General features: G+C 41.1%; 1 protein-coding gene across 8 annotated transcripts in view; it reads left to right on the plus strand.

Moving 5' to 3' along the window:
• Window positions 1-1826: 1826 nt before the first annotated feature.
• Window positions 1827-27428, plus strand: part of LOC139549183 (NADPH--cytochrome P450 reductase) — a 66759-nt gene continuing 41157 nt past the window's right edge. The window contains exons 1-13 of one of the 8 annotated variants that reach the window (XR_011669843.1): window positions 1827-3446; window positions 3589-5055; window positions 5288-5406; window positions 5549-5668; window positions 5821-5880; window positions 6088-6183; window positions 6986-7075; window positions 7659-7724; window positions 10342-10403; window positions 10609-10701; window positions 10812-10876; window positions 17628-17696; window positions 17998-18112. Coding sequence is in view for 5 of the 8 variants with exons in the window: in XM_071359364.1 (XP_071215465.1) it covers window positions 4987-5055; window positions 5288-5406; window positions 5549-5668; window positions 5821-5880; window positions 6088-6183; window positions 6986-7075; window positions 7659-7724; window positions 10342-10403; window positions 10609-10701; window positions 10812-10876; window positions 17628-17696; window positions 17998-18112 (1024 nt within the window). In the remaining 3 variants the exon portion in view is untranslated. Of the gene's footprint in view, window positions 3447-3588; window positions 5056-5287; window positions 5407-5548; window positions 5669-5820; window positions 5881-6087; window positions 6184-6985; window positions 7076-7658; window positions 7725-8813; window positions 8873-10341; window positions 10404-10608; window positions 10702-10811; window positions 10877-16080; window positions 16273-16676; window positions 16756-17627; window positions 17697-17997; window positions 18113-19142; window positions 19278-20195; window positions 20266-25642; window positions 25738-27428 lie in introns of those variants that run through there. The other 7 variants (XM_071359364.1, XM_071359365.1, XM_071359366.1 and 4 more) reach the window with 7 other exon arrangements.

Below are 27428 nucleotides of genomic sequence, written 5' to 3' on the forward strand. Positions count from 1 at the left end.
CTCAGCAAACTGGATGCAGTTTATCACAGTGCCATTCGTTTTGTTACTAAAGCACCTTATACGACCCACCACTGCGACCTGTATGCCCTAGTCGGCTGGCCCTCGCTACATGTTCGTCGTCAGACCCACTGGCTCCAGGTCATCTACAAGGCTATGCTAGGTAAAGTGCCGCCTTATCTCAGTTCACTGGTCACGATGGCTACACCCACCCGCAACACGCGCTCCAGCAGGTGTATCTCACTGATCATCCCTAAAGCCAAAACCTCATTTGGACGCCTTTCCTTCCAGTTCTCCGCTGCCTGCGACTGGAACGAATTGCAAAAATCTCTGAAGTTGGAGACTTTTATCTCCCTCAACAACTTTAAAAATCTGCTATCCGAGCAGCTAACCGATCGCTGCAGCTGTACATAGTCCATCTGTAAACTACCCACCCAATTTACCTACCTCACCCCCCATACTGCTTTTATTTATTTACTTTTCTGCTCTTTTGCACACCAGTATCTCTTCTTGCACATGATCATCTGATGATTTATCACTCCAGTGTTAATCTGCTAAATTGTAATTATTCGCTTTATTGCCTACCTCATGCCTTTTTCACACATTGTATATAGATTCTCTTTTTTCTACCATGTTATTGACTTGTTTATTGTTTACTCCATGTGTAACTCTGTGTTGTCTGTTCACACTGCTATGCTTTATCTTGGCCAGGTCGCAGTTGCAAATGAGAACTTGTTCTCAACTAGCCTACCTGGTTAAATAAAGGTGAAATAAAAATTAAAATAAAATAAAAATTTGTTTTTCAACAGGACATTGACCCAACACACCTCCAGGCTGTGTAAGGGCTATTTGACCAAGAAGGAGAGTGATGGAGTGCTGCATCAGCTGACTAGACCTCCACAATCACCCGACCTCAACCCAATTGAGATGGTTTGGGATTAGTTGGACCGCAGTGTGAAGGAAAAGCAGCCAACAAGTGCTCAGCATATACTGGAACTCCTTAAAATCTGTTGGAAATGCATTCCAGGTGAAGCTGGTTGAGAGAATGCCAAGCTACTTTGAAGAATCTCAAATGTTAAATATATTTTGACTGGTACTGTAAATCATACAAGACTCCAGATATACTATAACTTCTTTGTTATACCCTACCCCGAAGATGCAGGTAACTTCCAACGTGGGCAGTTTTGCCAGACCAGTACTCTCTTCTTCTGTTCTTCATTTGCACAATTAACCAAAACAAGATCTCTTCTAGTCACCTTGATTGAATCAACCTTTCTCACTGCTCTCTTCACAGTCCTCGATAGTACAAATTGATCTCCCAAATGAACCTCCTTGTCCAAAAAACGCACTCCAACAAGAAATGCATTATTGGACCAATCCGTGTCTTCCACTATAACTTTTGTTTGTTTTGTTCCATTCTTTGATTTCACCATTTTCCATTCACTGTCACAAACTTCACTTTCCGCACTTTCAGATTCAAGCAACATTTCTTGTTCCGCCGCCATCTTGCTCACTGTGACTCATACAAACCCCTACTGACCATCTCAATATTCCAAAGTGCCCTTTCTTATGTCCTTAATCCTTCCTGTACTAATGTAGAGAATTATTAATCACATATAGTAATTCAAATAAAATCCACCAAATAACCTATATGCACCTTCCTTAACTATTCATTACATAATAGCCTACTGAAATATGCATGTCCTTACAGTTATATATTGATAGCTTTTTGGCACGTTACAAGGTACGCAAACAAGAATGATTATATATCCTCCTGATAATGTGCAGTCTGTAGTAGGGTGTCCCTTGGGGGTATCCGTACCTATGTATGACATGCGAGGGTTAGGTTAGCAAACATGCTGGAGCTAGAACCTCGTTGTCGTGCGTCCTTATTTTAGATAATACTACATGGTGTCAGAAGTGGTTTTAAAATTCACATAAACGTGAAGGACGTACCAAGTAAATCACACATTCAGTCTTTTTCAAAGCAGGGAGGGCACATTGTTGGAGATAAAACAGCGCATTTCATTATTTTGCTAGCTAACGAGCAAGGACTAAGTTACTGCTAAGCAACATGTTGCAAGAGGAAGAAGCTGGCGGGATTTCAGGGTTTGCGACTCCAAGTTCAACGGGCTCTGGCGCAAACACGGGCAGGCCAGTGGCTAGTGCTGACGGATTTCGCATTAGTCCCCCGGAGAATTTTGATTGTATGGACATTCAAAACTGGCCAAAAAGGATCAGGCGCTTTGAAAGGTACAGGGTAGCATCAGGCTTAAACGTGAAAAATTAGGCATTTCAAGTTAATACACTGATCTACTCTATGGGTGATGAAGCCGAGGATATATTAAATGCTTCAACGTTGACTGAGGAAGAGAAACTTAACTACAGTGCCGTTAAAGACTGTTTTGAAACGCATTTTGTAGGGAGACAACATTTGAGAGAGCTAGGTTTAACATGCGCAAACAGGAGCAGGGTGAAACCACCGACAGTTTTATCAGAGCTGTTCACAAACTAGCAGAACATTGTCCGTTTGGCGCGCTCAGGGAAGAGCTGATCCGAGATCGGATTGTAGTGGGAATAAGAAATATATCACTTTCTGAAAAGTTACAGTTGGATTCCCAGCTTACTTTGTCCAAAGCTGTAAACCAGGTTAGGCAGAGTGAGACAGTAAAAAGACTCCTTGCAGAGCGAAGAGAGTGAGGAAATAAATGCATTTTCATACGCTAAAAACAGAGGGGAACACAGAACAGAGACAGACGTGGAGAAAACAATCACAGACAGCACCAGTAACTAGTTCTAGTGTTTGTCGCAAATGTGGGAAATCCCCTTAACACATTTGGAAAGATTGCCCAGCAAAGGATGCAGAATGCAGGAAATGTCACAGGAGAGGACACTTTTCAGCTGTCTGTTGATTAAAGCAAATGCATGAGGTCTCAGAGGAGGTACAGCAGGACAGCATCTTTCTGGGAGAAGTAAGGGAAAACAAGTCTGGCTGGCATTCAGACATTAAACTCAATGGGGAGGTTGTGTCATTTAAACTAGACACTGGGGCAGCAGTGACAGCTATCCCAACTAGGCTGTGTAGCTATACCGGAGATGGCCCTTTTACCAGTGGTAGGGCAGTTGGTGATTAGACTGGAGAGTAAAGACAAAAGTGCCATCCAGCCTGTCTTCGTCATTGACTCTCTGGCCAGACCGTTGCTGGGGCTGCCAGCAATTGAAGCATTGCAACTCATTGAGAGAGTGAGCGAACTGGAGGACCCAGGTGAGGTTTTCAAAAAGAAATTCCCACAAGTGTTTTCTGGTCTAGGAAGGATAGAAGGTGACTACAAAATCTGAGTACTCAGATTGCCAAATTGGTGGCCCAGTGTGAGGTCTGTACAAAATGTCAACCTTGTCACCCGGAGCCAATGATGACAACGGAGCTGCCAAAACGGCCATGGCAAAAGGTAGGCGCAGATATGTTCTATTGGAAAAATGACACTTATCTGCTAGTGGTAGATTACTATTCAAGATGCATTGAAATAGCAAAGACACCCATAACCACATCAGCTCGTGTTATCAATGGATTAAAGTCAATTTTTTTTCCAGGGAAGGGGTCGCTGAGGTCCTGGTTACAGACAACGCTCCCCAGTTCTCTGCAAGCTCCTTTTCTGTTTATGCCGCAGAATATGACTTCACACATGTGACCAGTAGCTCCTACCATGCACAGAGTTATGGTGAGGCAGAGATAGCTGTGAAAACAGTCAAGGGACTGCTGAAAAAGAACAAGGATCCATACAGGGCTCTGTTAGCTTACAGAGTTATACCACTGCATCATGGGCCGTCGCCTGCCGAGCTCCTGATGGGCAGGAGGCTGCGTTCCCCATTGCCTGTCTCGCCGGCTCAGCTTAAACCCCGATGGCCTAACAGGAAGCCCTTCGCTGAGAGGGACAAACGGCTGAAACAAACACAAACTGGAGACTTTAATCGGAGACACCATGCTACGGAGAGGCCAGAGCTGACCGAAGGTCAACGTGTGTGGATTACAAACTCAAAGACACCAGCAATAGTGCGGAGGAAAGCGGATGCCCCACGCTCCTATGTGGTGGACACAGGCTCAGAAGAGGTACGGAGGAACAAAACACACCTCAGAGCTCTTCCAGATCTACCAGCCACACAGACTGATGCCACAGAAAATGCACAAAAAGAGGGGGAAGGAGAGAGAACGCTCACAGAGCCACAAGCGCGCCCAAAAAGGGATGTGAAGCCACCAGAGTGGCCGAAAGACTATGTTACGTGAAGAGAAAACATACTGTTGGGGACCATACCCAGCAAAAAGAGACTGTACCTAAGTTAATGTTCATACTGTGTGATTTAATGCTTTCATACTGTTTCAGGATGTGAAGTAGCATGTTAGAGAATAATACTGGTTTCCAAATTGCATTTCAGTTATGCTTCAGTGGTTATGCATGTTGAGTTCTTGTTCATGGGAGAGGGGAAGATGTAGTAGGATGTCCCGAGGGGGTATCCGTACCTATGTATGACATGCGAAGGTTAGGTTAGTAAACATGCTGGAGCTAGAACCTCGTTGTCGTGCGTCCTTATTTTAGATAATACTACAGTCAACACTGCACTAGGACTGTCGTCCAAAACGGGTGTTAGTTGCAGAAGTAATAAATAAAGAATACAAGTTGGATTGGGAGAACGTGATGAAAGATGTGATAAACAGATAATTGCAAGAGGGAACAATGTCCATGTCAATCAAGCATATTTGTAACAAAGTCAAAGTTCACTGCCTGCCATAAACAGCCGGTGGACACGTATACACACTCCCTGAAAACGTTTCACATTACAGGGTCAGGAACATAGTTTGTTCATGTAGACTCGAGCTGCTCTCTGGTAGATTTAACAGCAAGACCCTATTGACATTGCCTGTGATTTTGAGCAGTAGGCCTCTCTACCAGCCAGAGGACACCAAATTCCAGGAGGACACAAAAGTACGAAAATATGCCTCCAAGTTTGACAGCTGCGCTGCAAGAGTGGGAAAGTCTAGAGAAAGAGTATCATCAGACTCAGGTGAGATTTCAGATCCTATTCTAATACAAATCAAATGTTATTTGTCACATGCGCCGAATACAACGGGTGTAGACTACCTTGAAACGCTTACTTACACAGTTACGTAGTGTTACATACAGTAATCACAGTGGTTCATCAAGAAGGAAGATGCATTAGAATAGATGTAATAGGCTATACATTATTGTCAGTATCTTCTATATTGATATGATGATATTTAAAATTTCTTTACTAGGAGAGCCACCGGCTATACTTGCAGAAACTAGATGAAGTTTCCAAGCTGCAGAGTAATTGCTCTTCGTCTATCGCCCGCCAGCGGAGTAGACTGAAGGACATGTCTCAGTTAATGAAGAAGTAAGTTAATGCACGCGCATGCACACCCTCACACACACACACACACACACACACCTTTGCTCTCCTTCTCGCTTTCTCTAAACGGTTTCATGCACCCTAACACACTGTTTTTCAAGGCCCGCTATCCATCCTTTGTAAACAGATGCAATAAGGAGAGACTGACAGAGGAGGATGTAAAAACCTTGGATGAAATCAAGGAGCACATCAAGGCAAGACCCAACACTTTCTTTGAAATGGAGGCTTTCCTTCCAAAGAAAAATGGGTATGAGTGTCACTACATTAAAAACGTTATTTCACAGGTCTCAGGGGAGGGACATGTGAAAGAGTTGTTGGCTGTTTTCCTATTCTGAGGATTTATACATTTCAATGGCTAGTTAAATAAAACAATTCTCATTCATATCTCACAAACTGCAGGCTGTATCTCAATCTTGTTCTGGGCAATGTAAGCGTGACTCTTCTGAGCAAACAGTCAAAGTAAGTTGCTTCCACTTCAATGGATTTGCTAACTCTTAGAAATGTGAACATACTGTACTTCTTATCTAGTGACCCATAAACCGATTTGTCATTCTATTCCAAATGTCCCCATCAGATGGAGCTGATAATTAACAAATCATGAATCATCTTCAGCAGATGGCAACACAGTGACTTTGCATGATTAGAAAAATATTTCTTCCTCCTCAGATTTGCCTACAAAGATGAATATGAGAAATTCAAGCTGTACCTCACAGTTATACTGATCCTATTCGCCTTCATGTGTTATTTCTTTGTGAGCTACAGGTAAGCTTGAATAGCTATGAATAAGCCCACAAAATTTTCATAATTGTGACTTGACAGCAAATGAAAAGTTTTATTCCAACACTATACAGTGTACAGTATATCCATTTTCAGAATTGTTGGTAAATTAGCTTTTATTGTTTAAAGAACCTATGAAAGAGATTGGTGTGTTTTTCAACGTCATGACATGGGGTTGTTCAATGACAAACATGTATTTGTTTGAAATCTATCGATGGATTTTGATGGTTTCAATTCAAAAAGACAAATAATCATGTTTTGTTGCAAAACGCTATATACTGTATCTGCCTCACGCTCTAAGAAATAAGTAGTGATGCTAGGCTTTACACAGTCAAATGTGACAAAGAACAATTTTTTTTATAAAGAACAAATACAAATGATACATTTGTGACATCAATATATATTTTTTAAATGTAAAAAAAAATATCAATACTTACATTTGACATTTTAGTCATTTAGCAGATGCTCTCATCCAAAATGAGCGAATTACAGTTAGTGCATTTATCTTAAGATAGCTAGGGTGAGACAACCACATATCACAGTCAAATATACAAGATACAAACATTCCATTTCACCTTAACAATAGCTATATAGCGATTTGCAACAAAACCCATTTTAAAACCCATCTAAAATCTATTCATATAAAAATCTGAGAACAGTAATACTTTGCACACACATGAAGGTACCCATAAGCAATCATTAGTCATTCAACCCTGTCTAGTGTCTGAATCTCTCTCTGTGTGTTTGTGTGCGCGCATGTTTGTTTGTGTGTCTGTACCCTGTCTAGATTTGTTGATGCAATCCTCAATTTCTTGCTGGTGTGGTACTACTGCACCCTCACTGTACGGGAGAGCATCCTCATCAGCAACGGGTCCAGGTAGGCCCGTCAGTCTTCAGACCTAATCCCTGGCTAGAGATACATTCTTACACTGCTCAACCGTAAATTACTTTGGCAAAATAGTAACTACTGCCTCCCAAGTGGCCCAGCGGTCACTACAGACCCGGGTTCGAGACCCATGAGGCGGCGCACAATTGGCCCAGCGTCGTCCGGGTTAGGGGAGGGTTTGGCCGGCCGGGATGTCCTTGTCCCATCACGCTCTTGCGACTCCTGTTGCGGGCCGGGAGCATGCACGCTGACATGGACGGCAGTTGTAAGGTGTTTCCTCTGACACATTGGTACGGCTGGCTTCCGGGATAAGTGGGCAGTGTGTCAAGAAGCAGTGTGGTTTGGCAGGGTCGTGTTTCGGAGGACTTATGGCTCTCGACCTTCACCTCTCCCGAGTCCGTACGGGAGTTGCAGCGATGGGATAAGACTGTAACTACCAATTGGGGAGAAGTAAAAAAAAATATATATATATATAAAATAGTAACTACTACAGTATGATGCATTTATATAAGTACTCACTCTTCATATTTGCCTATTCTGATTATTTTCTTGTTGTATTTGGTTGTTGTTTCAGGATCAAAGGCTGGTGGGTTTTCCACCATTACGTCTCAGCCTTTCTGTCTGGAGTCATGCTGACATGGTGAGCAAACTCAGGAAGCGCTTGTTGCCAATAGTTGATCACACACCAACCACACTGTAGGTTTTTTCATAGGCAGTTTCCATTTCAAGCAAGGGTATGATAGATGGCAAACAATAGAATCCGGTTTGCATCCAGTTTCTATTCCTTGTCAATATTTTAAGTTGATTTACTGCAGTGGGCTAAATCAGGGTCACACTTAGTGTTTCTTGGTAGTCTTAAACAAATCGACTTTGAAACAAAAGTATACACCTCACACACATGGCTATGGGCTTAAAAAAAGAAGACACCTGTACCATGTCAGATATGGAGTTGAAGTGTATTCCAGTTTGAGTTTGCATCCCAATATTACACTTTATATACATCACAGAAGATTGAAATGTAACAAAACCATTTGATATAGAAACACCGAATTTATTTAAATAATGTTTATTAATTACGAAATTATGAAAAATATTACTAACATTCCACCCATGAGGCCACTAGAGGACGATCTAGTCATTTGACTGCAGGAAAGGGGTACGCACTTTTCACAACACCCGAAAGTCACTTAACATACACAAGAAAATCAGCAGGAAATAAAGCAATAAGATCACATATTACATAAGTAAGTACAGTACCAGTCAAAAGGTTGGACACACCTACTCATTCAAGGGTTTTTCTTTATTTTTACTATTTTCTACATTGTAGAATAATAGTGAAGGCATCAAAACTATGAAATAACACATATGGAATCATGTAGTAACCAAAAAAGTGCAGGGTTGGGGAGTAACAGATTACAAAAAAGTGTTAAACAAATCAAAATAGATTTTAGATTTTAGATACTTCAAAGTAGCCACCCTTTGCCTTGATGACAGCTTTGCACACTCTTAGCATTCTCTCAACCAGCTTCACATGGAACATATGCTGCTTTTCCTTCAATCTGCAGTCCAACTCATTCCAAACCATCTCAATTGGGTTGAGGTCGGGTGATTGTGGAGGCCAGGTCATCTGATGCAGCACTCCATCCCTATCCTTCTTGGTCAAATAGCCCTTACACACCCTGGAGGTGTGTTGGGTCATTGTCCTGTGGAAAAATAAATTATTGTCCCACTAAGTGCAAACCAGATGGGACGGCTTATCGCTGCAGAATGCTGTGGTAGCCATGCTGGGTAAGTGTGCCTTGAATTCTATATAAATCACTGACAGTGTCACCAGCAAAGCACCGTCACACCTCCTCCTCCATGCTTCAGGGTGGGAACCACACATGCAGAGATCATCCATTCACCTACTCTGCGTGTCACAAAGACATGGCGGTTAGAACCAAAAATCTCACATTTGGACTCATCAGACCAAAGGACAGATTTCCACCGGCCTAATGTCCATTGCTCGTGTTTCTTGGCCCAAGCAAGTCTCTTCTTCTTATTGGTGTACTTTAGTAGGGGTTTATTTGCAGTAATTCGACCATGAAGGCCTGATTCACGCAGTCTCCTCTGAACAGTTGATGTTGAGATGTTTCTGTTACTTGAACTCTGGGCTGCAATCTGAGGTGCAGTTAACTCTAATGAACTTGTCCTCTGCAGCAGAGGTAAGTCTAGGTCTTCCTTTCCTGTGGCGGGCCTCATAAGAGCCAGTTTCATCATAGCGCTTGATGGTTTTTGCGACTGCACTTGAAAAAATTGACTGACCATGTCTTAAAGTAATGATGGACTGTCGTTTCTCTTTGCTTATATGAGCTGTTCTTGCCATAATATGTACTTGGTCTTTTACCAAATAGGGTTATCATCAGTATACCACCACTACCTTGTCACATCACAACTGATTGGCTCAAACGCTTTAAGAAGGAAAGAAATTCCATAAATTAACGTTTAACAAGGCACACCTGTTAAATTAAATGCATTCCAGGTGACTACCTCAGGAAGCTGGTTGATAGAATGCCAAAAAAGTGATGACAGTGTGCAAAGCTGTCATCAAGGCAAAGGGTGGCTACTTTGAAGAATCTCAATTATAAAATATATTAGGTTTTGTCACTTTTTTGGCTACTACATGATTGCATATGTGTTATTTCATAGTTTTGACGTCTTCACTATTATTCTACAATGTAGAAAATAGTAAAAATGAAGAAAAACCCTTGAATGAATAGTTGTGTCCAAACTTTTGACTGGCACTGTATATAAAAGTGCACTAAACATGAGGACAGGCTGACCATGGAGAATACTAAACATGATGACAGACTAACCAGGGAAGTGAACTGGACAGAAGATAAAAACTAAGACAACAGAGAATCTGGGTAAGCCTGTGTGAAGGTGTGGATAGGTGTATGGATTGTGGGGTCCTGACGTGGCGAGGGAGTTCCAGAGTTGGGGAACTACAGCTCTAAAAGCCTGGTCTCCCATGGAGCGGAGCGTGGTGTGAAGGATGGTGAGGAGGCCAGTGTCCGAGGAGCGCAGTGAACATGTGGGAGTGTAGGGATGCAGGAGGTCAGTAAGGTATGTGGGCGCCAGTCCATTGAGTGCTTTGTAGGTGAGCATTAGCAATATAAAGATGATCCTGTATTAAACTGTTAGGAGGTGAAGTTCAACAGTATACAGTATATAATACAGTACACTGTATTTAAAAGTCATTGTCTGATGTCTCTTAGGCCTGATGGATACCTGTACCAGAATTTCAGGAACCAATTCCTCGCCTTCTCTTTGTATCAAAGTAAGCTTTCGTACTTAAAAAACAAGGAATACATTAGTGTTACAACAATTACAAGTAATTGTCTAGTTTAAAAAAAATGGCAACCACTTCTTTGTGTGTGTGTGTGTGTGTGTGTGTGTGTGTGTGTGTGTGTGTGTGTGTGTGTGTGTGTGTGTGTGTGTGTGTGTGTGTGTGTGTGTGTGTGTGTGTGTGTGTCACATCACAGGCATGGTTCACTGTATGCAGTACTACTATCAGAGCGGCTGTCTGTACAGACTAAGAACCCTGGGAGAAAGACACAACATGGACCTGACTGTGGGTGAGACACAATGTAATAACTACAATGACCCTCCATGTTATAGCTACATAGTTACAGATACATTTGAGGTACATGTGTTTACGTCTACACTGTGTCCATCTATCTTTTAGAAGGATTTCAGTCCTGGATGTGGCAAGGGCTGACATTTCTTCTGCCCTTCCTGTTTTTTGGTCATGTGAGTATGGGATCTGGCTGTGGGATTCGTCTCAACTCAGCATTAGTTGAGCTGGAGTTAGTTTGCTTTGTCACATATATAATGCTGAGTCACATTGAGGCTACTTTGTTGTTGCATAGGGATTGCATAATAAATCACACATACAGTGCCTACAAAATGTAATCACACCCCTTGACATTTTGTTGTTTTACAAAGTGGGATTAAAATGGATTTCATTGTCACTTTTGGTAAATCTACACGAAAATGTGAATATTTATAAAACATTAATGTAAAATAAAACACATCTTGATTAGATAAATCAAATGTTATTGATCACGTACACATATTTCGCAGATGTTATCGCAGGTGCAGCAAAATGATTGTGTTTCTAGCTCCAACTGTCACGTCCTGACCATAGAAAGCCTTTATTTTCTATGGTGGAGTAGGTCAGGGCGTGACTGGGGGGTTAGTCTAGTTTATATTTTCTATGTGGGGTTCTAGGTTGTTTTTTCTATGTTGGGGTTTTGGTATGATTCCCAATTAGAGGCAGCTGGCTATAGTTGTCTCTAATTGGGGATCATACTTAAGTAGCATTTTTTCAACCTGTGGGTTATGGGATATTGTTTATGTTTTGAGTTAGTGTTGTAGTCACGGTTTGTTGTTTGTTAGTTTATTGTTTTGTCTTTGCAAAGTTTCACTTCTTTATTAAATTATGTGGAACTCAACATACGCTGCGCCTTGGTCCGTTTCTACGAACGGTCGTGACACCAACAGTGCAGTAATACCTAACAATACAATATGCACAAATCCCCAAAATAAAAAAGGAATAATTATGAGGATGAGCAATGTTAGAGTCCAGAATATGAATATATACAGTTGAAGTCGGAAGTTTACATACACCATAGCCAAATACGTTTAAACTCAGTTTCTCACAATTCCTGACATTTAATCCTAGTAAAAATTCCGTCTTAGGTCAGTTAGGGTCACCACTTTATTTTAAGAATGTGAAATGTCAGAATAATAGTAAAGCGAATGATTTATTCCAGCTTGTATTTCTTTCATCATATTCCCAGTGGGTCAGAAGTTTACATACACTCAATTAGTATTTGGTAGCATTGCCTTTAAATTGTTTAACTTGGGTGAAACGTGTCGGGTAGCCTTCCACAAGCTTCCCACAATAGGTTGGGGGAATTTTGGCCCATTCCTCCTGACAGAGCTGGTGTAACTGAGTCAGGTTTGTAGGCCTCCTTGCTCGCACACGCTTTTTCAGTTCTGCCCACAATTTTTCAATAGGATTGAGGTCAGGGTTTTGTGATGGCCACTCCAATAGCTTGACTTTGTTGTCTTTCAGCTATTTTGCCACAACTTTGGAAGTATGCTTGGGGTCATTGTCCATTTGGAAGACCCATTTGTGACCAAGCTTTACCTTCCTAACTGATGTCTTGAGATGTTGCTTCAATATATCCAAATAATTTTCTGTCCTCATGATGCCATCTATTTTGTGAAGTGCACCAGTCCCGCCTGCAGCAAAGCACCCCCACAACATGATGCTGTCACCCCCGTGCTTCACGGTTGGGATGGTGTTCTTCAGCTTGCAAGCCTCCCTGTTTTTCCTCCAAACATAACGATGGTCATTATGGCCAAACAGTTCTATTTGTACTAGGATTGATTTGTACTTTTCGCACCAAAGTACGTTCATCTCTAGGAGACAGAACACGTCTCCTTCCTGAGCGGTATGACGGCTGCGTGGTCCCATGGTGTTTATAACAGATGAACATGGTACCTTCAGGCATTTGGAAATTGCTCCCAAGGATGAACCAGACTTGTGGAGGTCTACAATTTGTTTTCTGAGGTCTTGGCTGACTTCTTTTGATTTTCTCATAAAGTCAAGCAAAGAGGCGCTGAGTTTGAAGGTCGGCCTTGAAATACATCCACAGGTACACCTCCAATTGACTCAAATTATGTCAAATAGCCTATCAGAAGTTTCTAAAGCCATGACATAATTTTCTGGAATTTTGCACGCTGTTCAAAGGCACAGTCAAGTTAGTGTATGTAAACTTCTGACCCACTGGAATTGTGATACAGTGAGTTATAAGTAAAATAATCTGTCTGTAAACAATTGTTGGAAAAATGACTTGTGTCATGCACAAAGTAGATGTCCTGACCAACTTGCCAAAACTATAGTTTGTTGACAAGAAATTTGTGGAGTGTTTGAAAAACGAGTTTTAATGACTTAACCTAAGTGTATGTAATCTTCCAACTTCAACTGTATGTATATTATGTGTGTTTATAGACATTACGGGCAGTATATGAATAGAAAAGATGTGTACAGTAGTAGTTATATAGGATGAGCCTTGACTAGAATTCAGTATATACATATGAAGAGGGTAAAACAGTGTGCAAACATTATTAAAGTTACCAGTGTTCAATGACTATGTCATTGCAACACAAATTCAAAAAAGTTCTGGGACACCGTAAAGTCCATGGAGAATAAGAACACCTCCTCCCAGCTTCCAACCGCTCTGAAGATAGGAAACACTGTCACCACCGACAAATCCACTATAATTGAGAATTTCAATAAGCATTTTTCTACGGCTGGCCATGCTTTCCACCTGGCTACCCCTACCCCGGACAACAGCACTGCCCTCCCCTCTGCTACTCGCCCAAGCCTTCCCCATTTCTCTTTCTCCCAAATACAGTCAGCTGATGTTCTAAATGAGCTGCAAAATCTGGACCCTTACAAATCAGCCGGGCTAGATAATCTGGACCCTTTCTTTCTAAAACTATCTGCTGAAATTGTTGCCACCCCTATTACTAGCCTCTTCAACCTCTCTTTCGTGTCGTCTGAGATCCCCAAAGATTGGAAAGCAGCTGCGGTTATCCCCCTCTTCAAAGGGGGGGACACCCTTGACCCTAACTGCTACAGACCTATATCTATCCTACCCTGCCTTTCTAAGGTCTTCGAAAGCCAAGTCAACAAACAGATTACCGACCATTTCGAATCCCACCACACCTTCTCCGCAATGCAATCTGGTTTCAGAGCTGGTCATGGGTGCACCTCAGCCACGCTCAAGGTCATAAACGATATCGTAACCGCCATCGATAGGAAACAATACTGTGCAGCCGTATTCATTGACCTGGCCAAGGCCTTTGACTCTGTCAATCACCACATCCTCATTGGCAGACTCGACAGCCTTGGTTTCTCTAATGATTGCCTCGCCTGGTTCACCAACTACTTCTCTGATCGAGTTCAGTGTGTCAAATCGGAGGGTCTGTTGTCCGGGCCTCTGGCAGTCTCTATGGGGGTGCCACAGGGTTCAATTCTTGGACCGACTCTCTTCTCTGTTTACATCAATGATGTCGCTCTTGCTGCTGGTGATTCTCTGATCCACCTCTACGCAGACGACACTATTCTGTATACTTCTGGCCCTTCTTTTGACACTGTGTTAACAACCCTCCAGGCGAGCTTCAATGCCATACAACTCTCCTTCCGTGGCCTCCAACTGCTCTTAAATACAAGTAAAACCAAATGCATGCTCTTCAACCGATCACTGCCTGCTCCTGCCCGCCTGTCCAACATCACTACTTTGGACGGCTCTGACTTAGAATATGTGGACACCTACAAATACCTAGGTGTCTGGTTAGACTGTAAACTCTCCTTCCAGACTCACATCAAACATCTCCAATCCAAAGTCAAATCTAGAATTGGCTTCCTATTCCGCAACAAAGCATCCTTTACTCATGCTGCCAAACATACCCTTGTAAAACTGACCATCCTACCAATCCTCGACTTCGGTGATGTCATTTACAAAATAGCCTCCAAAACCCTACTCAATAAATTGGATGCAGTCTATCACAGTGCCATCCGTTTTGTCACCAAAGCCCCATATACTACCCACCACTGCGACCTGTACACTCTCGTTGGCTGGCCCTCGCTTCATACTCGTCGCCAAACCCACTGGTTCCAGGTCATCTACAAGACCCTGCTAGGTAAAGTCCCCCCTTATCTCAGCTCGCTGGTCACCATAGCAGCACCTACCTGTAGCACGCGCTCCAGCAGGTATATCTCTCTAGTCACCCCCAAAACCAATTCTTCCTTTGGACGCCTCTCCTTCCAGTTCTCTGCTGCCAATGACTGGAACGAACTACAAAAATCTCTGAAACTGGAAACACCTATCTCCCTCACTAGCTTTAAGCACCAGCTGTCAGAGCAGCTCATAGATTACTGCACCTGTACATAACCCATCTACAATTTAGCCCAAACAACTACCTCTTTACCTACTGTATTTATTTATTAATTTATTTTGCTCCTTTGCACCCCATTATTTCTGTCTCTACTTTGCACTTTCTTCCACTGCAAACCAACCATTCCATTGTTTTTTTTTTTTTTTAGTTTTTTTTTACTTTTTTTTTTACTTGCTGTGTTGTACTCACTTCGCCTCCATGGCCTTTTATATTTTTATTTATTTATACATATATTTGTTTGCCTTCACCTCCCTTATCTCACCTCACTTGCTCACATTGTATATAGACTTATTTTTTTTATTTTTTTTTTCACTGTATTATTGACTATATGTTTGTTTTACTCCATGTGTAACTATGTGTTGTTGTATGTGTCGAACTGCTTTGCTTTATCTTGGCCAGGTCGCAATTGTAAATGAGAACGTGTTCTCAATTTGCCTACCTGGTTAAATAAAGGTTAAATAAATAAAAATAAATAAAATGTACATAGGGCAGCAAGTATTCACCCCCCTAAGACAATACATTAGAAACATATTTGGCAGTAATTACAACTGTGGCTCTTTTTGGGTAAGTATAATGACACAGAAACAGATGCAGACACAGGAGGCAGATGGTTTGAGTCTCTGATATTTATTGAACAACAAAGGGCAGGCAAGAGGCAGGTTGAAGACAGGCAAAAGTTAATAAACCAGGTCAGAGTTCCAAATGGTACAGGCCGGCAGGCAGGCTCAAGTTCAGGGCAGGCGGGCTTAGTCTCAGGGCAGGCAAGCTGTCAGAACCAGGAGGACTGGGAAAAACAGAGACTAGGCAAAACCAGGAGCTCGGAAAAACACGCTGGTAAACTTGCCAAGACAAGACGAACTGGCAACAGAACAGAGAACACTGGTATAAATACACTGGGGATAATGGGGAGGATGGGCGACACCTGGAGGGGGTGGAGACAAGCACAAAGACAGGTGAAACAGATCAGGGTGTGACAGGTAAGTCTCTAAGAGCTTTGCACACCAGGATTGTACAATATTTGCCCATTATTCTTTAAAGAATTCTTCAAGCGATGTTAAGTTGGTTGTTGATCATTGCTAAATAAAGACATGTTTAAGGTTTGCCATAGATTTTCAAGCTGATTTAAGTTACAACTGTAACTAGGCCACTCAGGAACATTTAACGTCATCTTGGTAAGATTCTTTACGATTTTTTACATTTAACGTCATCCAGTGTAGATTTGACCTTGTGTTTTAGGTTATTGTCCTGCTGAAAGGTGATTATTCGTCTCCCAGTGTCTGTTGTAAAGAAGACTGATGCAGGTTTTCTTCTAAGATTTTGCCTGTGCTTAGCAGCCACCCCATGCTTGAAAATATGAAGAATGGTACTCAGTGATGTGTTGTGTTGGATTTGCCCAAACATAACACGTTGTATTCAGGACAAAAAGTTCATTTCTTTGTAATTTTTTTTGCAGCATTACTTAAGTTTCTTGTTGCAAACAGGATGCATGTTTTTGAAAATGTTATGTTCAGACTTTTCACTCTGTCATTTAGGTTAGTATTGTGGAGTAACTACAATGTTGTTGTTCCATCCTCAGTTTTCTCATATCACAACCATTGGCCTCATGGTGAAATCCTTGAGCAGTTTCCTTCCTCTCCGGCGACTGAGTTAGGAAGGTATCTTTATAGTGACTGGGTGTATTGATTCACCATCCAAAGCCTAATTAATAACTTCACAATGCTCAAAGGGCTTTTTTTAACACATCTACCAATTGGTGACCTTCTTTGCGAGGCATTGAAAAACCTCCCTGGTCTTTGTGGTTGAATCTGTGCTTGAAATTCACTGCTCGAATGAGATATTTGTATGTGTGTGGTACAGAGATGGGGTAGTTATTCAATAATAGTCGTTTTCATGATTTTTTTTAACACAGAATAAGTCCATGCAACTTATTCTGTGATTTGTTAAGCACGGTTTAACTCCTGAACTTATTTAGGCTTGCCATAAGAAATGGGTTGAATACTTATTGACTCAAGACATTTCAGTTGAATATATTCATGTCGAACATTTTCTTCAAACAAAATTCCACTTTGACATTATGGGGTATTGTGTGTAGGCCAGTGACACAAAGTATCAATTTAATCCATTTTAAATTCAGGCTGCAAAAAATTTGGAAAAAGTCAAGGGGTGTGAATACTTTCTGAAGGCACTGTAAATCTTCAGTCATATTGTAGAATTATGCTTTATCATGTTTTAGTGGCTCCTGAACCAGACCTGGGTTTCAAACTTGAAAGAATTATTTCAAATACTTTATCTGTGCATGTTTTAACTTGCCTGGCTTAATAAACAAATAGAAAAGTCCTAAAACTGCTAACCCTGCACACCGGGAACTCCAGGCAGACTCAACCATGTGCTCCCCAAAAAATGTCAAGTATTTTTCAAATATTTGAACCCAGGTCTGCCCTGAACATTTTGTTGACCTAGCACTTGGTATTGTGTGTGTGTGTGTGTGTGTGTGTGTGAAGTACATAAGTGATGTTTTGTGTTGCAGTTTTGGCAACTCTACAACGGTCTCTCTCTGTTCAGGATGGCTCGGCTCCCAGACTGTAAAGAGTGGCAGGTCAGTGTGCCCCCAGACAGCTTTCCTGATAGACACATTCTTTGCTCCATTCACACCCTAAAGTGATTCAGTTGATAATGGTAAAGAGGGCCTCATGTCTTAGCAATGTTAATGTGTGAACAGGACATGGGGCTTGTACATAAAATGTTGATTGATTTATTAAACGTATTATGCCCTTTTGATTATAGTCTCCCATCCATAAAAGCAGACAACAAGCCATCCAGTTTTCTATTATATAATTATAAAAAAAGATGTCTTCCCCATCTTATGCCAGTTTTCACAATTTCTGCTGTCATTCTAGGTCTCAATGTGTGGAATCTCTTTCCTCATTCTGTTCATGGGCAACTTCCTCACTACTGTTGCAGTAGTCCGCACCAAGCTCAAGCTCAAGAGCAAGGACCAGGCAAAACCCAAGGGTCAGTGAGATGAAGAGGATACACAGAAACTGCATCCATCCACTAGACGATCATGGGCAGTATTCAATGATCCTCTACTTTGGTTGCTTTGGGGTTGCTACTGTTTGTGAATTGGTTAAATATGAAGATAGTTTCTGCTCAATATACTAATGGCACAGCATTTCAGCATGTTTATGGTGTGACTTAGACATTTTAGAAAAAATTCTACTAAATGAAAAGGATAGCAGAATAGTCACAGTGTGATTGTGCAATAACATGGCCTCTTATTTCTAAAATAATAAATTATATACTGTGGACCTATCTCATACCCCATCTTCAGATGTGTGTGTGTGTGAGAGATACCACATGGCATGACAGATTGTTATTGATTCCAAGGATATCATCCCATAAGGTACAGGTCTGTGCTACACTGCTATCTGTTCTTGGTACTATAACCAATCAAAATACACACATTTATTTAACTAGGCAAGTCAGTTAAGAACAAATTATTATTTACAATGACGGCCTACCGGGGAACAGTGGGTTAACTGCCTTATTCAAGAGCAGAATTTCAGATTTTTACCTTTGCAGTTCGGGGGTTCGATCTTGCAACCTTTCGGTTACTAGTCTAATGCTCTAACCACTAGGCTACCCGACTTTCAGCTAGCTATTTACCACTAGGCTAACCGCCGTAATCTTTCAGTATGCGAGGGTACCTTCAATATGACTGAAGGTAACTTGTTTCAGGGATGTGCAGACAGTTTGTACTATTGGGTGGATTACATAACCTTGACTCCTGGCCCACTGCACTGTGATCTGTGTCGTATTATTCCAGTTATATGTGCACGTCATTAGGTAATGTCTTTATGGACTAGTCCATTTCTTAAAATGTGTATTCTTCAAAGTGAGATACTCAGAAATATCGTGAATAAGCAAATAAGTATAGTTAATTAAATTGTTAGACAAAAAGAATGGGTAATTCTATGGTGTCTTTCTGTACACGTGATCTGACCTTGTCAACCGATAGCATGTCGTGACTTGTATATACATTTTTTCACTCTTGAGTAGTAAGTACTACACCCCTTGAGAAAACTGTTTTGGTTTAGTCCTACTGAGTGACGGCACGGTAAAGTTTCCCCATTGTGTTGTGTGCACTGTGGTTTTGCATGACGGTGAAGACGAGAAGGTAAGTAGCTAGCTGAAAGTCTAGTTATGTTTCATATACTAAAGTGCCGTTTCCTTGACAGCATTGAATATCATTGTCGTGAGAATCGATTGTAATTCATGTTAAGTTTATTCCAAATTTAGATAACTAAGCTGGCCTTGTCGAGCTAATTGGCTATCTAACCAACTGTCAAGCAAGTAACGTTAACGTTACTACTGTATAACTTTAACGTTAGGACTAACACACTTTTCAGCAAGTACAGCTAACCTTAGCTATCTAGCTAATGGCTAAATAGTTATATTTATTTTGCTATTTAGTTTATAACCTAGTTCATTTACTGATATAGCAAACACTGTTTTTAGTGTTTTAGTTAACAGCTTTGCCGCTTGTCACTTTGTAGAGTCAGCTAGTACCAGGTAACGTTAGTAGTTTGGTGTTTGATTGCTAATGTCGTGGTCAAGCAACATTCCAATTTATATAGGTCGTTATCAATAAAACATCACAATAAGGTGCAGAGCGTTACATTTGCCTCCTCAGGGGCAACTGGGCAAAGAGACCGCTAAAACAATTGACAACTGCGTGCGGTTCAAAGGATTGTTAAATAAATGTTAACGATTTGGTTGTAATCATCAATTCTTGAAGAGCATAGTCAGAACTACAAATGTCCGATTATTCCATGCAAAACAATTGCGCATAACTCTATCATCAGTTATACAGCAAGTAACTGGATGCTTTTCATGATAAGTAAACATCAATTGATAATGTAATTTCAGATCCGTGAGAGTAGCCTGACGATAGCTCTCTATTGGCCACCATTAATTGGATATTTGAGTGATATAAAATACAAGTGAACTATACCTGACAAGGAGTGGTTTAGGTTCATTTCTAATTATTTGTGCACTCTGCATGTCAAGCAGCAGAAGGGACCATTTGCTGATGTACTATTAGCTGATCATGTTTACTTTGAAAGCTACCGGTAGAAACTTTGTACAGTCGCCTAAACATAGTGGTAAGTAGACCTTTTTGTGCTTTTTTTCTCCAACCTAGCAAAGTTACCGAACATTATCCCCTTTTCAACATTGTTTAAGTGTTTAATCACGATTGCGGCTGACAGACATAGCTAGGCTACTTTGATGGACCACGTCAAATCGGATAGCTAGCTAATAACAGATCACGTCAATATGCCTAGTTGGCTAACTTTCAGGGGTTAAGCTAGATGGCTATATCCAAATATTGTTTGATTTGCTTGACATCTATATTGGTGATAACAGAAGGCTAACTGACCACTTTACCAGGACAATAACTTGCTTATGTCAAGCTCTTTCCAAAAGCCTTATGATGAAGCAAGCTAAATGACACATGTTGTTTGCTTAGTTAGCTACATGGCAAATGGATAGGCTACCCTAATTTATCTGAAGTTACATGATACATTTACTCATCATGAACAGCAGGCAGTAGACGTTACTTGCTGTATAACTCTGATATGGCTACAGTTGGAATAATCGGATATGTGTAGTTCTGACGATGCTCTTCAAGAGGTCATGGTATTAAAACTAAATAGTTATAAACATGTATTTAATAATCCCCTGAGAACAGCGTTTAAGTTAGTTGTCAATTGTTTTAGATGAACTGGGAGGCTCCTTGCCCCCCCAGTAGCCAAATCGAACGCTCTGCACCATATTGTGACGTATTATTTATGACGACCTATAGGTAGCTAAACACTTTCAAGCTTTGTTTGATCTCTGGGCATTGCTTGACTGAATGTAGCCCTTGATCATGACTCATTGGATGAAGGCGTCTTTTGTATGTGGGAGTTTTAAGGGCCCGACGCTCTCTGAACATTAACACACACTACTCGTGGTATGGTTTTGGAAGCATAAGGACCTTATCTTTCATACCATCTAGAAATAATAGTAATGGATTTAAAAAAAAAAATGATACACCTTTTTATATGGTTAGTGTTCCCACATGTACATATCTCCATGTTACTCTGCGTGTTTACGGAAGACACAGAATACAGTGCTAATTAGCTGTCTAGCATGCCCCCGAACGAACAGAAGAAGGCCGCCAGAAACGTGTTGTCATTGAAAAATACTGAAGGCTGTAACTGTGATTAAAGCCGGTTAAAACAATGTATATTTTGATTTGTGAAATAATTTTAACATCATATGAAAGAGAAGGGCTTCATGTTTCTAAAACTGTATTTTAATCAATGAATCACATTTATTTATAAAGCCCTTCTTACATCAGCTGATGTCACAAAGTGCTGTACAGAAACCCAGCCTAAAACCCCAAACAGCAAGCAATGCAGGTATAGAAGCACGGTGGCTAGGAAAAACTCCCTAGAAAGGCCAAAACCTAGGAAGAAACCTAGAGAGGAACCAGGCTATGAGGGGTGTCCAGTCCTCTTCTCGCTGTGCCGGGTGGAGATGAAAACAGAGATTATAATTTGAGAATCGATTTGCGTTTAGGTTGAGTATTTGGCTGTTTTGGCAGCCAGAACCAGTTTACCTCTGAATATAGCATATAAGGTCCTTGGAACTTAGGGAGTAACTATAGGCTTCTTGTGTACAACTTGGGCTAGAGTCTGAATTTAGTTAATGTCACAGAATTGCATATCTGTTTCTTGTTATTAGTGTAATAATACATTGTTTATATGTTAGGTATATTGTTTGATGGCTGTTTTTAATTAGTCTATTTTGTCCAAAGTTAATAAATTAGGGATATGATGTCATGAACCACGAGAGAAGGAAAGAGGCAAGAGATGAACTCTTGTGACCTGTTGCACTGGCAGACGTGGATATTACATGTGAATTGCTAAACATGAATCAGCATAAGCTGTCAACAATAACCTTGCTCTTACAATTTAGGATTTAGTCTTCATGTTTCATAAGAAATATCTACAGGTCATTAGCCAGAGCCATGTTTAAACTTCATAGACTTTATAGAAACTAGCTACAGTTGAAGTCAGAAGTTTACATATGCTTAGGTTGGAGTCAATAAAACTCTTTTTTTTTTTTTTGGCAAGTCGGTAAGGACATCTACTTTGTGCATGACACAAGTCATTTTTCCAACAATTGTTTACAGACAGATTGTTTCACTTACAATTCACTGTATCACAATTCCAGTTGGTCAGAAGCTTACATACACTAAGTTGACTGTGCCTTTTAAACAGCTTGGAAAATTCCAGAAAATTATGTCATGGCTTTAGAAGCTTCTGACATAATTTGAGTCAATTGGAGGTGTACCTGTAGATGTATTTCAAGGCCTACCTTCAAACTCAGTGCCTCTTTGCTTGACATCAATTTGGAAATCAGCCAAGACCTCAGAAAACATATTGTAGACCTCCACAAGTCTGGTTCATCCTTGGGAGCAATTTCCAACTGCCTGAAGGTACCACGTTCATCCGTACAAACAATAGTACGCAAATATAAACACCATGGGACCATGCAGCCGTCATACCGCTCAGGGAGGAGACGTGTTCTGTCTCCTAGAAATGAACGTACTTTGGTGTGCAAATCAATCCCAGAACAACAGCAAAATACCTTGTGAAGATGCTGGAGGAAACGGGTACAAAAGTATCTATATCCACAGTAAAACGAGTCCTATATCGACATAACCTGAAAGGCCGCTCTGCAACGAAGAAGCCTCTGCTCCAAAACCGCCATTAAAAAAGCCAGACTACGGTTTGCATCTGCACATGGTGACAAAGATCGTACTTTTTGGAGAAATGTCTTCTGGTCTGATAAAACAAAAATAGAACTGTTTAGCCATAATCACCATCGTTATGTTTGGAGGAAAAAGGGGGGGGCATGGGGATGGCAGCATCATGTTGTGGGGGTGCTTTGCTGCAGGAGGGACTGGTGCACTTCACAAAATAGATGGCATCATGAGGACGGAAAATTATTTGGATATATTGAAGCAACATCTCAAGACATCAGTTAGGAAGGTAAAGCTTGGTCACAAATGGGTCATCCAAATGGACAATGACCCCAAGCATACTTCCAAAGTTGTGGCAAAATAGCTGAAAGACAACAAAGTCAAGCTATTGGAGTGGCCATCACAAAACCCTGACCTCAATCCTATAGAAAATGTGTGGGCAGAACTGAAAAAGCGTGTGTGAGCAAGGAGGCCTACAAACCTGACTCCGTTACACCAGCTCTGTCAGGAGGAATTGGCCAAAATTCACCCAACTTATTGTGGGAAGCTTGTGGAAGGCTACCCGAAACATTTACCCAAGTTACACAATTTAAAAGGCAATGCTACCAAATACTAATTGAGTGTATGTAAACTTCTGACCCACTGGGAATGTGATGAAAGAAATAAAAGCTGAAAGAAATCATTCTCTTATATTCTGACATTTCACATTCTTAAAATAAAGTGGTGATCCTAACTGACCTAAAACAGGGAATATTTACTAGGATTAAATGTCAGGAATTGTGAAAAACCTGAGTTAATGTATTTGTCTAAGGTGTATGTAAACTTCCGACTTCAACTGGTTATATCAGCAGAATTGTGTTGTACAGTGGCAATAAAAAGTAAGTGAACCCTTTGAAATTATCTGGATTTCTGCGTTGGTCATCAAATTTGATCTGATCTTCATATAGGTCACAACAATAGACAAACATAGTGTGCTTAAACTAATAATGCACAAATTATTGTATTCAATATAGACAAGACAAATATATAATTTAAACATTCAGTGTAGGTTGGAAAAAGTATGTGAACCCCTAGGCTAATGACTAACCTGGAGTCCAATCAAGGAGCTGAGATTGGAGATGTTGGTTAGAGCTGCCTTGCCCTATAGAAAAACACTCATGAGAGTTTGCTATTCCCTAGATGCATTGCCTGATGTGAACCATGCCTCAAACAAAAGAGATCTCAGAAGACCTAAGATTAAGAATTGTTAACTTGCATAAAGCTGGAAAGGGTTACAAAAGTATCTCTAAAAGTCTTGATGTTCATCAGTCCATGTTAAGACAAATTGTCTATAAATGGAGAAAGTTCAGCACTGTTGCTACTCTCCCTAGGAGTGGCTGTCTTGCAAAGATGACTGCAAGAGCACAGCGCAGAATGCGCAATGAGGTTAAGAATCCTAGAGTGTCAGCTAAAGACTTGCAGAAATCTCTGGAACGTGCTAACATCTCTGACGAGTCTACGATATGTAAAACACTAAACAAGAATACTGTTCATGGGAGGACACCACAGAAGAAGCCACTGCTGTCCAAAAAAAAACATTGCTGCAGGTCGGACGTTCGTAAAAGAGCACCTGGATGTTCCACAGTGCATCTGGAAAAATATTCTGTGGACCGATGAAACTCCAGTTGAGTTGTTTGGAAGAACACTGTGGAGAAAAAAAGGCACAGCACGCCAACATCAAATCCTCATCCCAACTGTAAAGTATGGTGGAGGGAGCATCATGGTTTGGGACTGCTTTTCTGCCTCAGGGCCTGGACAGCTTGTTATCATCGACGGGAAAAATTAATTCCCAAGTTTTAGCCTTACATTCTCCTGCAAAATGTCAAGATATCTGTCCGCCAATTGAAGCTCAACAGAAGTTGGGTGACGCAACAGGACAACGACCCAACACAGAAGTAAATCAACAACAGAATGGCTTCAACAGAAGAAAATACACCTTCTGGAGTGGCCCAGTCGGTCCTGACCTCAACCCGATTTTAGATGTTGTGGCATGACCTCGAGCAGTTCACACCAGACATTCCAAGAATATTGCTGAACTGAAACAGTTTTGTAAAGAGGAATGGTCCAAAATTCCTCCTGACTGTTGTGCAGGTCTGATCTGCAACTACAGAAAACGTTTGGTTGAGTTTATTGCTTCCAAAGGATAGTCAACCATTTATTAAATCCAAGGGTTAACATACTTTTTCCATCCTGCACTGAATGTTTACACGGTGTGTTCAATAAAGACGTGAAAACATGTAATTGTTTATTAGTTTAAGCAGACTGTTTGTCTATTGCTGTGACCTAGATGAAGATCAGATCAAGTTTTCCAAAGGGTTCACATTTTTCTTGCCACTATGTCTACTAACAGCCAGAACGTGCCACTTGGCCAGTGCACCATGGCTGACAAAGCACACTTTCTAAATGCTTGTTCAGCAGTTTATTTTCCCTTTTGTCATTACAAGTCATTATCGACTTCCTCCTTATGTAATTGCACTTGTTGAGATGGTGGTTGCTGTGTGTCAGCTTGCACTGCTAATTTGTTTGACTTGGAATGAGCGAAGCACTTTGAGACATTATCTGGGTGAATGTAGATTTAATTTCTTCCTAGTACTGGACCGCCTACAACGTGCAATTTGTTTTTTGAAGGGCCTAATCATAGAATTACTTATAACTACCTATTGAAATAGTGTTCATTTTATTGATAGAATCCCTAAGGTGCAGAACGTTTGATTTGCCTGCTGGGTGACAAGGCGACCCCCAGCGCCACTAAAACTATTGACAAGTCGGTGCCGTTTTCAAGGTATTGTTAAATACATGTTTTACAACTATTTGTTTGGAGTATCACCTCTTGAAGAGTGTATTCAGAACTATACTGGGCAAAAATATATAAATGCAACAATTTTATTGAGTTACAGTTCATATGAGGAAGTCATATGAAATTGAAATGGAAAAATTAAAATGCATTCATTAGGCCCTAATCTATGTATTTCACATGACTGGGATTACATATACAGTGCATTCGGAAAGTATTCAGATCCCTTCACATTTTGTGACGTTACAACCTTATTCTAAAATAATAATAAATAAAAAATCCTCAATCTACGCACAATACCCCATAATGACGACGCAAAAACTGGTTTTTAGATGTTTTCACAAATGTTTCTACAACTTGATTGGAGTCCACCTGTGGTAAATTGAATTGATTGGACATGATTTGGAAAGGCACACACCTGTCTATATAAGGTCCCACAGTTGACAGTGCATGTCAGAGTAGAAACCAAGCCATGAGGTCGAAGGAATTGTCCGTAGAGCTCCGAGACAGGATTGTGTCAAGGCACATATCTTGGGACCTTCAATGCTGCAGACATTTTTGGTACCCTTCCCCAGAACAGTGGCCTCCATCATTCTTAAATGGAAGAAGTTTGGAACCACTAAGACTTCCTAGAGCTGGCTGGCTGCCTGGCCAAACTGAGCAATCGGGGATGAATGGCCTTGGTCAGGAAGGGGACCAAGAACCTGATGGTCACTCTGACAGAGCTCCAGAGTACCACTGTCCAGGTGGGAGAACCTTCCAGAAAGACCACCTCTGCAGCACTCCACCAATCAGGCCTTTATGGTAGAGTGGGCAGACAGAAGCCACTCCTCAGTAAAAGGCACATGACAGCCCGCTTGGAGTTTGTCAAAAGGCACCTAAATACTCTCAGATCATGAGAAACAAGATTATCTGGTCTGAGGAAACCAAGATTGAACTCTTTGGCCTGAATGCCAAGTGTCACGTCTGGAGGAAACCTGCCACCATCCCTACGGTGAAGCATTGCAGTGGCAGCATCATGCTCTGAGGGTGTTTTTATAGCATCAGGGCCTGGGATCAAGGTGAACGGGGCATGAACGGAGCAAAGTACAGCGAGCTCATTGATGAAAGCCTACTCCTGAGTGCTCAGTACCTCAGACTGGGGCGAAGGTTCACCTTCTACACAGCCAAGACAATGCATGAGTGGCTTCGGGACAAGTCTTTGAATGTCCGATCGAACATCTCTGGAGAGACCTGAAAAAAGCTGTGCATTTATGCTCCCCATCAAACCTGACAGCTTGAGATGATCTGCAGAGAAGAATGGGAGAAACTCCCCAAATACAGGTGTGCCAAGCTTGTAGCGTCATACCCAAGAAGACTCGAGGATGTAATCGCTGTCTAAAATGCTTCAAAGTACTGAGGTAAGGGTCTGAATACTTATGTAAATGTTGTGTTTCAGTTTTTTAATACGTTTGCAAAGAAAATGCTCCAAACACATTTTTGCTTTGTCATTATGGGGTATTGTGTGTAGATTGATGAGGGAAAAATAAAATGTAATACATTTTAGAATAAGGCTGTAACGTAACAAAATGTGGAATAAGTGATCTGATAGTTTTTCTGATTGGATTAACGCACCACCACCAGTAATGAGCTGTGGAGCTTCCCAAATTCCTTCACCTCAAACAGCAAGCAAAGTCTGT

Source organism: Salvelinus alpinus, chromosome 22 (assembly GCF_045679555.1).
Source record: "Salvelinus alpinus chromosome 22, SLU_Salpinus.1, whole genome shotgun sequence".
NCBI classification, from domain to species: Eukaryota; Metazoa; Chordata; class Actinopteri; order Salmoniformes; family Salmonidae; genus Salvelinus; species Salvelinus alpinus.